The 15,752-nt window shown below is 35.8% G+C and overlaps 1 protein-coding gene across 1 annotated transcript in view; it reads right to left on the bottom strand.

Moving 5' to 3' along the window:
* The window catches only part of HCN1 (hyperpolarization activated cyclic nucleotide gated potassium channel 1), a 191,075-nt gene that overhangs the window by 84,631 nt on the left and 90,692 nt on the right, over window positions 1-15,752 (bottom strand). The window contains exon 3 of the mRNA XM_056513653.1: window positions 5,134-5,295. Within this exon, the coding sequence (XP_056369628.1) occupies window positions 5,134-5,295 (162 nt within the window). The remainder of the gene's footprint in view (window positions 1-5,133; window positions 5,296-15,752) is intronic.

The following is a 15,752-nucleotide window of genomic DNA, read 5'->3' as shown; positions in this document are numbered from 1 at the left end:
TGCAGTTAATGCACATCCTCAGTCTAGATTAAACCTACCTTGTCATTTGGCACTGCACATCCACAAAATTTTCCTCTGCAGTTTCTTTTACTTGTGTCAAATCACAGAAATTAATATCTTTTCCTGAGCTAATATATTTTTAGGCCTATCACTTCATGCCAGACCAGGGAAACAGGTCATTACTTCATCATCTTAATGCAGGAAGAAGCAGACAGACCTCAGTGACTAGGTCAGTGCTGAGGGCAGGAGAGACCAGGAACTGAATTCTGAACAGCTGCACATAACAGAAGCAATAGAATTACTCACTGTAGATATAAAATTATGTGTGTCTTAGTCCTAAGAACGTCAGTTATATATTGTTATTACCAATACCATCATATTTCCAAACTGTGTTGTAAACAGAGTATCTGACTTGAGCAAACCCACTAATTTGGATCACAGTCCATCTCTGATTTGTAATTTCACACTTTTATCAGTTCCAAGAAGCACAGCACTAACTAAATAGACACATATTAATATAAATATATGACTAAAAATACATTAGAATAGAAGTATACCTCATCAGATCCTCAGTGCCTCCAGGAATCAGATGATTCCCACATAGTTCATACCTTTCAAGCACACAGTATAAGATTTGATTTATATAAGTATTTATTGCTCAGGATGGCAAATGAAATCAGAGGAATCTAATGCTTTAAATATGGCTCTAGAATATTTCATAATAATAAAAATGTACTCAAAAACATTTGTGAAGCTCTAACGGATGACTATCACATAATGATCAAATGCAGAAAAATCTCATGAGAAAATTAGATTTCCTAACTGCCAGCTATAGGGAAGAAGGTGCTAAGCTGATGCATTATAAAAAGACAAAATCTAATGGATAATAACACATTAAAATGACGGTAATGAAGTACTTGAGCTCCACTAAGTAAAGCAGTACTAGAAAAAGAAAGTGATTGTGCAATTGGAAATGGTGCTCATTAGTAAGGAATGTTGGGAATTAAAATTATAGTGTTGGATGGTATACTAAATAGCTTTTTTATATATTACATATATGTTAGCATAGTTCTTAGGGCATTATAAATCCTAACCAACCTCTTTGAATTTCTCTATCAAATATTCATCTAAGTAATTCATTTTATAATGAGAGAGACTTCCAGATTCTACAGCAGAAATTCCCAAATTCTTTTACTAGCAATGCTGATATCATCAGGGATTTGATATCTGCTTTACTTTGCCCCTCAGGAAATTATGAGACACAAATGGGCCTCAATACAATGCAAAATCCCAGGTTACTAAATACATCCTAGAACACCCCAAGAGCTACAAACATTCCAACTGCAAGGACAGAAAGGAAAAGACATAACAAAATAAATCAGAGTACCTGAAGGGCTCTTGCTGAGCAAACATCGGCTGACTGCCAGGGGAAATGCCAGAAAAGTAAGGCCTTTCCAAAAGCTTTACAATCTCTTTTGGCTTTTAAAAAACTCACCATTCGAGTTAAATTCTATACCACTCTGCTATTCTTTTATCTCAGAAAGGGAACATTATAAACAAAAGATCTGTAAAGCCCAGGTAAGTACCTTCCTAACCATACAACTAATTATTGCAAATACAGACAGGAAAATATAGGTTGGGAATCTTCAGGTGCTGTTAATTATCTGCTGCAAGGTAGGCTTTATTACAGGCTGTGATGTTTAGATGGCCAGATGGCATCAGTGGCAAGAGTGACATCTCTCATGTGCACTTGCCTATTAACCCTTCCCATATAAGACATGACTAGGTGAGTTCACCAGCTGGGACCCACACACTGGTTTTGCAATTACTGTGCCTGAAAGTGAATGCAGAAGCTTGTTTTCCATAGACTGACTGTAGCAGAAGACCTCTGTGCTTTTCTGCTTTTGTGTGTACCTATTTTTATCTACAAGTTTTACTCTTAATTTTCTAAGGAACTTCTGGCTCAAACTCTGAGGCATGACAAAAATGTTTGGTATATCAGTCATTATGGAAGTACACTAGTCTAAAGCAATGCAGACCAGAAAGCTGAGGATAAATTACAGAGGGAGCTGCAGATAATAGGCTCTCTGAGCCAAGGAGAAATTAGGCACCATTACTAAGAAAGTCTGTGAAACTTCTTCAGAAAAGACCTTCTTTAGGAACTGAAAAATCCTGGTGTTGAAAAAACTAAAATGGCATTGAAGAGCTGCATTCCCTCCTATAAGTAATTTACTGTTGTTTTGTCTGTAATGGATGGGCTGGAATGTGACATAAAAGGTGGGGTGGAGGAAAACAGCTGCTACTGACTTTCATATTACATTTACCAGTGTTCTTAATTTTAATGACCAGTACACCAATATTCTTGAGGATGTCAGCTCTGGCAGTCAATTCATTGCAAGGTGAGGGCCTATGTTAGGAACTAACAAGAGGTTCAAGCTGAGAGTACAGATATAATATGGGCCCAGAATTATTTTTATGGCAAAGAGTATATCAGTGGGATCTGAACAATTTTGTTGAACTACTTAGGCTGTAAGTTGGTACAGTGTTAACCAGTGGTGATCTTATCCCCTTTTTACAGAGAGGGATTTCCATTTTATAGTCTCCTTCATGTTGCATTAGGAGGTTTCTATTAACCTTTCAAAGACAAAAATCCAATTAATTTATTTCGTTTTAATTGCATCCAGTCACATTGTTCAAAGACGTAGTAAGCAACTTGCAACCTGGATTCATTTTTCTCTTTCTCTGTGACATTAAATTTAATCAAGGTTATTTTCCTTTACAGTATTTATATATTAAAACCATGAGCATCCTAAGGCATTTGGATACTTAAGTGTATCAGTTCAAACAGAGGAAACAGCTTTCAAGACAAGGCTTTTAAAAGTTCTTGCACTTTGCAGCCTAAAGCAACTAATGTGCAAGACAGAATGGAACCAGGGACTGGAAGAGTAGGCTTGGCTGTGTCAGCTGAGGAGATGCCATGTCACCCTTCTGACTTCCTCACTTCCTTTATTAACAGATGAGCTGCAAAAGCTTTGACTCACCACTGACTCACGTTTTGGAAAAACTGACTTTTTCTGGCTAAGCACACATTGGCTTGAATAAGTCTTCAAGCCAGTGATCACAATTAATAAGTTTAAAATTTCACTTTGCATCCAAACCCCAGTACCACGTGCTGTCATCTCAGTAACAAAAGTTAAAATTCAGAGTAGATTAAACTGTTATACGCTACAGTATACATAAAAGTAAGGTTTCCCTCTTGAGAAAATTATTGCAGTATAGGAACATGAAACCCTTTCAAACTCCAAAGTCACTCCAAAAATAAAATAATGTCAGTTAGACTCTGAATACACCACAAAAGCAGATAACCACTATCATGATCACCTCTTTCTGTTTCTGCTATCATTTTAGAGGACTGATATTCCATGATGACTTCACTGTCTTTTTTAGTGTTAAAGAATTAATTCCCAGAGACTAGAAAACAACTAGAAAATGTCATGTAATGCTATGACATGTATAGAAGTCACTATTTCCCTAATACCAGTTTTAAATATGCTCCTGATTCCAGGCTGACAGCCCACCATTCCTTCTCTTGCCACTGGCCTAAACACTGCCTATGCTGTGAACTTTATATTCAAATTTCTCCACAATGTTCATTCAACATAAACAATTCAGTTGCTGATTAAAAAAAAGAGAAAAGATTAATTCTGCAACTTTCAGAAAGTATCTTTCCAAGTTTATGTGGACAGCAGAGAGAGAATATTGTTTACATAAAAAATAACCCTGAATGTGGGTAGGCAGAAAGAAGGGTCTAAGCATGCCCATAGAGTGTACAACTTTCTTAAGATTGAATGTAGCTCTTAAGGAGCAGAGAGAATTTCATGGTTTAGTGTTTTCTAAAAGTTGAGTACTTCAATTAAGTGTAATCCAAGACCTCCTTTCATTTGCTAGCATGATTTTCATCCAGATCTTTAAAAAGATGGTAGAAAATTTATGCTTTGTAAATGTGACTGGAAGATGTTAGAAAGCAGAACACAGAATACAGGAGAATGGAAGGATGTGCCAGTCAGCACTGTGGTGACCTACTTTTATTGCAGCAATCCCATTTTTGAAGATATGTCAGTATTTTTTTTAGAAAAGCAGGCACAGTGAGGTGTCAGCAAACATGCTGGTTATCAGTAAAGATGTTGTCTGATGACTGCAAATACTCTGATGACTGACAGTCTTAGCCAAGGAGCTCCCACATTAATGAGCAGTATCATGTTTCTAAAGGAACAAATACTGTTATGGTTCTACAGTAGGAACATGTGACACTGAGCAAGATGCCCATCTACAGTAAAGGTAATGTTTTAGGGATCCTAAGATTACAAAAACTGGAGAGACACATATTTTCAGATTATCAGTGAGAGAGCTGCTAGGGGACTTTTCTTTTGGCTATAGGCCCTTTCCAACAATTTCACTGTATCTCCTATAAAAATGCTCTATATACTGCCACATTATCTGACTTGATAAAAAAAAATAAATATATATATATATATTTTTCACATCCAGTGTCCTTTAAATAGAAAATCATTACCTGTCTTTATAAATAACACACAATCACATTCTGTCCTTGAACATTCTGTTCCTACACAGAAAACCACCATACAACTGAGACTATTTATCTTATTTTACTTATAAAAATCTTGATCTGTGTGTTAGGAACAATGGATCATTACATGACTCAGAAGTTTACAAACTGAGGATAACATTGTATGAAACTAACACCAATAATCTACCTTCAGTGGCATTCTGAAACTATGGCCTAAACTGAAAGCAGTGGTGAACTGAGTGTTTCCATATTTCTTTTGGTAGCTTTTTTTAGGGAACAAGGGTTAATAAACTGGAATGACTTTAAATCTAAAAGTATTTTCTGGCTCATTTACTGACAACAAGTCAATATCATTTTATTGACCATGAGGTCAATACAAAACAAACTTTAGTTCATTAGCAAGTGAGCCAACAAAATATAGAAGTAATCTTGAATAAATTGCAGGGCAGTATATTACTAGGCATGTGTTTTTACACTAAATTCTGAAGCTAACTGTTTAGGAAAGTAATGTTTAGAAAGCACAATGAAAAATGAACAATACTTACAACCATACCGTTTAGGGACACCCAGCAATCTGGTGGGAAATCCTGGAGTAATGGTACTAAAAACTGTAGACAACCATCCCAGTGGCACAGCAGAAGCATCATTCCAATCAGATTAAAGATTCTCACCACTGCACTGGCCAGATCATACGTCATGTGGAAAATCTGCAGACAAAAATTACAGGTGATGCACATGTTGAAAATCAGAAATGAAACTCATTTAATTCTCATCAGGCAGGTTTAAGGAAAAGACATGTCATCCTGAACTTCTAAAAAAGCTGAGGCAGGATCATTAATTTGAGCACATTAATTTCAGCAAAGAACCATACTGACACACCTGACCCTTGGTTGTAATATGCATAATTATCACTATGCAGGAGTTATATTTAGAAGCTGAAGAATGTCCAGTTGGTGTTTCAAGGAATTTTAAGTATAAAATACTCTTTAATAGTGTGGCTAGACATAGAAACTAGAGGATTTAGGGCTGAAAACATCAGATTGCTAGAGATATATGAGCACATTGGTACATGACATTTTGCATTTTTAAATAAAAAAATTCGCACATAAAGGATGAAAATTTGTGCCTTAACTTTTACATATCTAAACTTATAGCAGAGATGAAGTACCCACATTGCAAACGAGAGCAAATACAAATATGGAGAGCACATTATGGTGTCTTTAACTTTCTGTTCATGGGAGTTGGTTGTTGTTTGAAAATGGCAGTCTTTATTCTGAATCACAAAACTCAAACCCTGCATATCAGAAACATATCTTGGACACTAACACTACGTACAAAACGTGATTTTCAGTCTAGGGGATTTAAAGAGAACGTATTCCAAATTCCAGTCCAGCAGTCACTGGAAATAGAAGGTAGTAACATAAAGCCTATCCAAATACCATCTAGCTGCTGTCAAAATTGAGAAGATAACACTGATAATATATAGGAGATACTATAGATGGAAATAAAGTGTCACTATTACACATGTTTCTTGCTAAGCAATGCATTTATATTACAGCTATTTCAATAGCTTCGGTTTCAGTAGCTGTTATGAACCAAAATAGTGGATGTGTGCACTGAAATTATTTTATTTTGAAAATCTGGGAAAAATAGCAAGGATTACTACTGGTTTGGAACATTAGCTGTCATTTAGGTTGTACTTCCTCTACATGGTTCCTATATTGCAACTGCAAAGAGCAGATAATTTCTGATCACATGAAAAGTGTGGGAAGTTTTCCCTCAAGTTTCCCATTAGGCTTCACTGTAAGAGAACCAGGGCAAGCCCTGACTGGCAAAACTCTCCAGAGTCCAAAGCCTAGCAGTCTCTTATACCCAAGGCTCCCAAATCCTCATCCTGCTGCTGCAACTATGGGCTTAGGCACTGTGGTGCTGGGTTTAGGCCTCTCAAGGACTATTTTATCACTGTTATCTTCAAAGCCTTTGCATTATCAATGTGCCTCTGCCAAAATGGTCACATACTGCAAGAATGTTGGAAACCTTGTACAAATCCAAATCCATCAAAGGAAATGACTGCCAACAGTCCGTGTGCACCACTGCAAACTTCCGTAATTTCTGGAACTGTTTGCTCCAGAAATAGCTTCTATGAAGCTTAGTGTTCAATGTTAAAAATGCTTGAACATATCCAGGATATAATCTGCACTGCACAATGTGGTAACTTTTTATCAACTTTTAAGCATTCTATTATTTTATCACTTACCTGTTGCCTATATAGACTAATATTTGTGTAGTCTATCCTAATAATTGTGGTGCCTCTGTGTTAAAGAAGGTAACTTCAACAGAAAAATCTTAAGCAAATGTTGGAAAAACATTCTAAAAAATCTCTGCATATCCACTCTCCAGCAAGTAACAAGTGACATTTTTTTTTTTTAAAAAGAACTTCTGGAAATAGGTGTTTGGTTGGAAAAAAAAATTAAATACAGCAAGCATACATTGTACAATGTAAACAATATTTGCCTGTAGTGTTGCATTGACATATTTACACCTGGGAGGTGCGAGGGGTGGGATGTGTTGATTTTTTTAACTAATAGCCAAAATGCTGTGTAGACTGAAGTCATATATTGCATGTTTAATGTTCTTCCATTTAGGAATTGATTGTGATACAAGGAAACAAGAGCAGTAACAGAAGCCATATTTTTATAGCTCTTTTAATGTAATCACAAATTACAATTCCTATATTGCTATATATAATGAGCTTCATTAAAACTCCTAAGAAATATATGAGGTGTAGCTTTCTCAGAGATAAACTGGAGGACAGGAAACTAATGCCATTCACTTGAGGAAATGGTGACTTGCCCATCAGCCCCTCCAGGTCCTTCAGTGGAATAGAAAGAAATATAAGACCACAAATCAATTTACCTTCATTTTGCAGAGCCACTGTGGGTGCTCAAATCTCTCTGTTTCAGCAATTTTTTTAACAAGATACTATTCAGAACAAAAATCATTCAAACATTAGCACACAACTAAATTTAAGCCCCTAAGCCCCTCACTCATATAATTAAATATAAATGCTTGGTCATCATTAAACATTTACTATGCAAAAATGCCATGTAAATAAGAGGAAATTACAACTGTAAAATACATTTAGAAATATAGCCACTTGATATAGATTCCTAATTTCATACCTAAATATTCAGTTTAACCAGAAAGTGTGTAAGTTTTGGACAACACATTTCTAAAAAAACTACTAGAATTACTTAAGATTACTACACATGACAAAAAAATTATAATTTTCCTGAGAACTAACTCTTCCTAGAGTTTTGTTTCACGTAATAGGAAAGATTTCATACATATTTCACCTTTTTCGTTACTACTCAGCTTCATTTCAATAACACATCATAGTTTTTGTTATGTTTGTCTGTGTTTTTTACAGCACTGCCAATTTCCATCGTTTCCATATACTTAAAAATGTTTAATAAAATATTTAGTCTGTGAAGTCACTTTTAAAAACTCATAGTCTCTTTATTAATTTTACAAGCTTTTATCAATAGCCTGGAAACCTTAAATTTTTTCCTGAATAACTGACAATGCATCTGGCAATGGCTGAAATGAAACCACAGATTAACAGTTTCCATTATTGTGGCATATTGCTCACAGAGAACAAGAAATTGCAGAAGAAGTGAGACTTCACATGTTTTTTCCCAGTTTTCACTCACACTTTATTAATGACTCTTTTTATTCCCACATGAGAAGCAAAAGCAGACTATTCCTTCCTCACATTTATAATGGAGTATATACATGAAACTGGTCCTGCTAACTTTGATTTCTGAGCCTGAGGTGGAAAAACTGTTCCAGTCTTACCAGCCCACATGCATTAATAACATTTGAAGGCTGTCATATTAAGTTAATAGCACATGTATATTTTAACCAAGTGAACACAAAAGCTGCTGTCATGGAATGCACAGATTACCTCTTCTGATAATTGGTATGTAATATTTGTTCAGCTGTGATTTTTAGTTTAGTTCAGAATCATGCTATCATAGAAGCATGAAAAAGTTGGAAAAAGCCTCCAAGATCAGAAAGTCTAAATTTTCATTGAACACTACTTTGCCACCTAGTCCATGGCAGTAAGTGCCACATCCATTGCTTCTTGAACACTTCCAGGGATGGTTATTCCTCTGCCTTTGATTTTTAGGTTCAGTTTATATAAAAATTAATTTATATAAATCATCAGAATTTAATTCTGACTAAATGGAGGAAAAAACTTCAGAATCTTCTAGAAAAATGTATCTAAATGTCCCATCATTCAGTTCATGCAGACACTTCTTCCACTTCTCGGAAGTACTACAGGTGCTTAGCATCACAAAACTATATTGGGTTTAGTCCTCAAGTGGAGATCTGCAACAGGCCTTGGACAACATGAAATGGCACTTGCACCAGGTGAGCTGTGTGGAGTCTGGAATGTTAAACAGCCACAGTGAGGAAAACAAGAGAGCTGCACGTGTGCAGCAGTGGAACCCCAAGCTAGACTGCAGGGCGAAATAACAGTTATAAAAGTGACTAGGGTTTTATTGATTGAGTCTCTGTGTCAACCTAAAATTATTAGGTTTATCCCCCAGAGCACCAACCAAACAGAGATTATAAACCATAGGACCTGAATTATCCTATCTGAATGTTTACTTTTAAGATAGTAGTTGCAGCAAAGCTACCCTGGAAATTAAATAATACAAAAGGAAGACCACAGTGCCTCTTTTTGAGCATCCATCTCTTGATCTTCTGTAAACAATGAAAGCCAACCATAGGCTTTTGTCTTTATCTCTTTCATATTCGACAAATTGACTTCAAAAGGTATTCTTCATAAATATCACTTAGGATACCACCAGTCTGATTCAACTCCTACCAAAGCCAGTTTCTCTAAAGGCTGCAGGTTATCTACACTGAAAATACGTCTGCACAAGCAGATGTAAACACACATTGATTGAAATGCCTGGGTATGCCCTCAGGGTAACATTTTACACTCAACTGACTCCTGATATGTGTGGTTATTTTATGATAAATAATTCATCATTGATAATTCAGTAGTGGGAAAAGGTATATAGCATTATCTAATCCAATTGTATATGTGATCTTAAGCTGGCAACAAGTGCAAAGATCTGCTTCTGCTTTAGTTGGCCCTGAAGGGAAAACACCAGTGATTTAATAAACAGAGCAAACTATTTTTAATCAAACATACTCAGAAAAAAAGAGCTGAGAATGGCCTATTTTATGTGACCTTTAAAATTTGTTACTTTCTAGATGGAGTCAGTCTGACATTAGGTTTTATAATACAAGTCCCATTTATTCCAATTCAAGGAAATGTACAAATAGAAGCCAGCTTCTGCTGATCAAAAAGAGCAGCACAAAAAGCCAGAAATGTGACAGGTTAAACCTGAAAGGATTAATATAACTACTTTACTGAAGGAACATTTAGGCAAGACTTGAAAAGGTCACAAATAACCAGGAAGTAATATTTATTTACCATATATATAAATTCTGCAATATTTATTTACCATATATAAATTCTGAAATAAATTCTGAAAGTACATATTTAAATTCTGTAAATTGGCCAATGCCATACTAAATATTAACTCTCACACAGAGGGCATGACTTCACTCTCAGAATGTGTGGTTTTTATCATTTCCTGATAAATGTGTGGGACCTGTCTTGACATCTAAATAGAGAGGAGCAGTCACTTAATCTCTACAACAAAAAAAGCAAGCAAGTGACAAAGGAGTCAGGATTCAGAAATAAAATCACCACTGCTAATTCTCACTTGTTTCTACAGAGGTGGAGGTCTCATTCATGACTTACACTAGTGACACAAGGTACCTTATTAGACTAAGCATTTATCTTAAGTGAAGCAAAGTAAAAACAAACCAAAAACATTTCACAGCTGTCTGAAAGACATAAACACAGAACATGAACAGCCTGCCTCTGTGACAAAGTTCAGCTGTATCTCTTCTCCTTAAGTCATAGTACCAAAATGAGTGTGACCTGATGGCAAATAACAATGGAACTGTACATGAACAAAGAGACTGAGTTTGGCAGCTTGAAGGGTTGGTCTGTTCCCACTTCAGCATTTTATTATCAGCATCACCTGAAGCTCAAGCTTCTTGATGGGTCAAATATTTCCACTGACAGCATCACTGAACTCAAACTGGAGACCTCTGAGTGTGGAGCTGAGCTAGCAGGGACATTTATCTTTCATAATTGTTTATATCTTAAAAAGAAGGTAAGTAGGAGATATAGCCAGTCTCTAAATGGCTCAAAATATCATATAAGATTTTTCTCACTAGCTGAGCAAGAGGAACTGTTTCTTTTATTAAAGGGAAGATGTACTTTGACAGCAACAAGAGAAGAGAAATAACTGATTCCCCTTCAGTCTTTGCCAAGGCAGGGATTCCCAATATTCTAAAAAGGCAGTTGAACAAGCAATGCGAATCCTAAAAAATATCACTGCCTACAGCTTTTCAAATAGCAGATACCTGCATTTTTATAAATTAATACCAGAGTCTGAAGTATATGTTCCCCAGTTTTAACACATTTAAACAAGCAGTTTTCATCCTTAGTGAATCTAAAGCAAGCAATAAATACCAGACTTAATTTACCAAAAAATCTGCAACAAAAATATATCTAAATGCCAAGACAATGGAGGGAGAACCTTAGGAAATACCAAAGTCTTCACAAAGAAATGTATGCCTGATAAAATTATTCCACAATATTTTTGATCATTCAAGTCTCTCAAACCCTGAACCCATTTTTATTTTCATTTTTAATGCGTAACTTTGATGGCAATTGCACTCTACCCTCAGCACACTAGGTCTTTTCCTCAGAGACAGGTATTTAGGAGAGAGAACAGAGCAGTGCCCTGACTGTACCTTACACTCAAATGGGTGGGAAATGACCCAGTCCTCAGGCCCCTGGATCAAACAGTGCAATTCAATCAAAATGAATAAACACAAAGCAGCTACAATGCTTTTTATCATCTATAAATACTTCTGCAATCATCATTGTACAAATGGACACATGGAACCGACTTCTTTCAATCTCAGTATTTTCCTGACCTTCTTTTAAATTTTTTTTAGGGTAGTAATATTTTTATCTTCCCATCTCTGTGAATACCAAATGAAATCAGATATTTTTTCATAGTAGATGAAGTGCCAAAAGATTGGATGTACACAGAAACTTGGAATTTTTCACATTCACAAAAATGTATCTTGTATGAAACTATTGTTTTTCACTAGATCTGTATGTCACATGTCTCAGCAGATGTGGGTTTGGGAAGCAAAGGAAAGTGTGTGTAGAAAAGCCATAAAAAGTTTTCTCTTGTATGATCCCAACTCCTCCTAAAAGCATCACTTTGAGATTCAAGGGGATGGTTCATTAACCACAGCTCTTTTTACATGATGCCTTCTCCCCAGCTCACATTGCCACATAGCTGAGCTTCAAATCAATTGTCCTAATTGCAATATGGCAGTGTAATGATCTCATTGGAAACAGCAGAAATAATGAAGAATATTTTTTCTGGGGAATTAAAGCTGGTGTCTTTCTGAAGCTGATGAGGTTAATCTTCCAAACATGGTAATAATGGTAAGGCATTGAAAATTAAAGTAATCACGTTAAATTTCCTGTGAAATAAAAGTTCTGAGATGAAACTGCTTCTAAATGCTTTCTTTTGATAGCATGCCATACCTTTCTTTTAAGAAGCTCAAGAAATATTGCTTTATGAGGCACAGTTGTTTCAATGTTTATAGATTTGGGTTGCTAAGAATAGATTTAAGCTGTAACTAAAATAAATAAAATTCCATACCATATTGGAATTTGAATTTTACTTTTGATAGTTATTTAATTGAAGAGATCATAGGCCAATAGTTTCAAGCCTCCAACACTATCAGCACAATTTAAGATTGTTGATTATTGCACAATATTGTGTGAAATATGGAACTGTTCATCAGTTGAATGCTTAAGGCTCTAAATGAAATCCATTTGTTCCTATGAAGTTCTTGTAATAGCAAATACATTTAATTTGCTTATATATCATACTAACACAGAGGCATAAAAATCCAGGAAATAAAATCTAAAAGTACATATGTAAATAAATTATTCTTCCAGGAAGGAATCAGTAATTTGTGATCTAAGTCAATGCTTCATAATATTGACAAAGTATTCTAAAAATTATATGGTGAATTGAATGAAATTAATTATAGAAAACCTTTTTTGTGGGAGGTGCAAATGAAGTCTATAGTTTAAATCTTCCTGCCACTCAAAATCACAGACAGGACATCTTTTAGAGTTGTAAAGGTTTATTTAAAAAAAAAAAAAAAAAAATTCCTGGGCAGATACAAAGAACACACCAGAATCATAATCTTAAGAATTTGCCTCAAAAATCACCAGCAGAATTTAAGAATTCAGTTGCCTGATAAAAACCAACATACAGCAAAAAAAAAAAAAAAAACCAAAACAAAACAAAACAAAAAACAACAACAACAACAAAAAAAAACAACCAACATTTTAAAGAAATTGCTCTGGAAATTCGTATATGATAATTTCTCTTCAAAGATATTACGATTATTTAGTTTGGTACAGTACATAAAACTTCTTTGAGCTGAATTATTCATGTGCTGAATTATCCTATTTTTCTGTGTTCAACAACTGATAAATACATGGCTATAATCATTAGAAAAATTGAGATTATGCTTGCATGCACACAAGCATGTTTTGCTCACAGCCCTTAATACTCAAAAAGTCTCTACAGATATCCTGTGAGCTTAAAAAGTGAGAGATTGAGAAAAAAAAAAAAAGAAAAATAGATATACATGTTACCTATTTTTTATCTATTGCAAATTGACACTTGCTAAAATTTTTCTGCATTCAACACAGAACCAACTTAGATTTTACATTTTAATGCTATCAGCTTTAACAATGAAAGGCTGATGAGGGGCCATTGTATCTAGACTTTTTCCATTGTTTTTTGATAAAATAAGTTAATATCAAATAATTAAAATTTTTAACGTGCTTATTTTATTATTCTGAGGTGTTTTGAAAAAGAAAACTGTATGAAAAGGAAAACTGTTAGTGTATAGCAAGCCTAATGTGTAAGTTCTTCTCATGGTGTTGATATAATACAATATCTCAAAGAAAAGTTCAAATTTAGTAACTTTTTTTTTTTTTTTAACTAGTTAACCTCATTAAGCACAATGCCTAATGGGAATAATGGAAAAAGACATATCCACTAAGCTGCACTTTCCAAAAGCTGACTCTGGTTCCCTACCAGAGCTCTTGCTGACACTGGAGTCACTCCAGTTAATCTGAGGTGCCTCTACAGAGACTTGGTCTGAACATTTCATTCCAGTCAGATTTTATGTGACAACCAAGTCTTGAGTGATCTGTCATCAAACACTACACAAATAAACATCTTTTGCACAACTAAGGCTGCTTCAATGTATGCTTTCAGTTGGCCATTTATGTTGTACAACCACACCATTGCTTCTCCCAGGAAAACCTCTGCCTTCTCAATTATTTTAATTTCATGTATCAACATTTTCACTGATCATTTCTAGATTTTGTTGCCAGATCTCCTACAGATCAGTATTTAAGTCCAGCCTGCACTTGTTAACAGGAACAACCTTCTATGCACTCATTCCCTGTGCTCTTGCACGGATCTACTGCCAGGGATTGTCTGTGGGATTGACTGCAGCTTTTCCCAGTGGATCCACATGGACATCAGAAAAATCAGCTGTGTGTTGCTCCACAGAACTACCTGCTCCATCCTGTGTTCTGCAAACCTTACAGGTTCAGCAACCAACAAAAAACAGTGAGCTCTTTTTGGTAGATATCCTACCCCGACCACAACACTGAAGGCTCAGCAATTTAGGCTGTTTTCTTACAGCTTATTATCTACAAAAGTGACAGAATTTCATCTGCTTTCAGGAGCCACTCATGCAGCCTTTAACCCTCTGGCCCCCACCTCCAGTTCCAGCTTGTTTCAAGAGCAGCAGCAATTAAATCAGCCTCAGTGGGGGCTGGTGCTGGTGCTGGCTCTCCCTGGGCACCGCGGGTCAGCGCTGTGCCGAAACACCGAGCACAGACCAAACCACCTCTCACTGCACACTCCTTTTCAACCAAAGGCATTCCACTTTTGGCTTCAGAGGGGGATTAGCATGCTAACCCCCGCACAGCCATTTTGCAGTGGCCTGTTTCTTCTTTCTCTGCTGTCTCCAAAGCCCAGCTGGGATCACACTGGCTCGTGAGCAGCAGCAGAACTCACACGCGATGGTTTGGCAGCCAAGGGAGAAGATGTGGTGAAGCAAAACTGCAGACTGAGAACATGAAGTAAACATACTCTTCTTCCTTGAATTATCCCATGTGCCCCTTCTTTTTTAATTCTTCCTCAAACAGAAGGAACACTTTTGAACATTTCCTTTGGGATATTTGATAGTTTTATCTTCAATTCCACTTCCATTGCTGTTACAACAACTTTCTTCCTGCTGATTGAATGCATTCCTCTACAATACAGGCTGCAATCAACTTTTTTCCTTCTCCATCAGTTGGTTTCTGTCTAGTCCTTATATTTTATAGCTCTAAGCATCTTGATGTTTTCTTTTTCTGGTTTCTCTATATTGCTTACATTTAAAAGAAAAAAAAGATTGCTGAAAAAGTAGAACATAATTATCTTAAAGAAAAGAGTATTCTTACTTTTTTTTGGTCAATTATAAGCAATTCCAAATTAGTGTTGAGATTACTGTATTTTTAAAGGCAGACTTTTCTGGTACTAAACATCTGGAGGGAAACTATTTCCTTTCAGTAAGTAGATGAGAATTTCTGCCTGATTTCTGTGCTTTCTCTTATTCTTGTTCCCCAGAGCATCCCTGCAGTACAATTTCAGTTCATCTATTCCATGTTCTACTTTTTCTAAACCCTGTCCCTGTGCCATACCCTCTTTTTTCTTCTATACACTCCAATGGAGAACATGAATATTATATCACAAAATATTCATAAAAGATTCTCCAGTTCAGAAAAAGTAACTCTTCCACCCTTTTTTTAGAATTACTGTACCCAATGGCTACCATGAAAAGCTCAGTAGTTCAACTACCACATTGTAGCAACACTGCCAAATCCAAGCCAGTA

The sequence above is a fragment of the Oenanthe melanoleuca genome, chromosome Z, assembly GCF_029582105.1.
Source record: "Oenanthe melanoleuca isolate GR-GAL-2019-014 chromosome Z, OMel1.0, whole genome shotgun sequence".
Taxonomy (NCBI): Eukaryota; Metazoa; Chordata; class Aves; order Passeriformes; family Muscicapidae; genus Oenanthe; species Oenanthe melanoleuca.
Note: the sequence above shows the minus strand (reverse complement) of the source record. Positions and strands in the feature narration are given on the sequence as shown.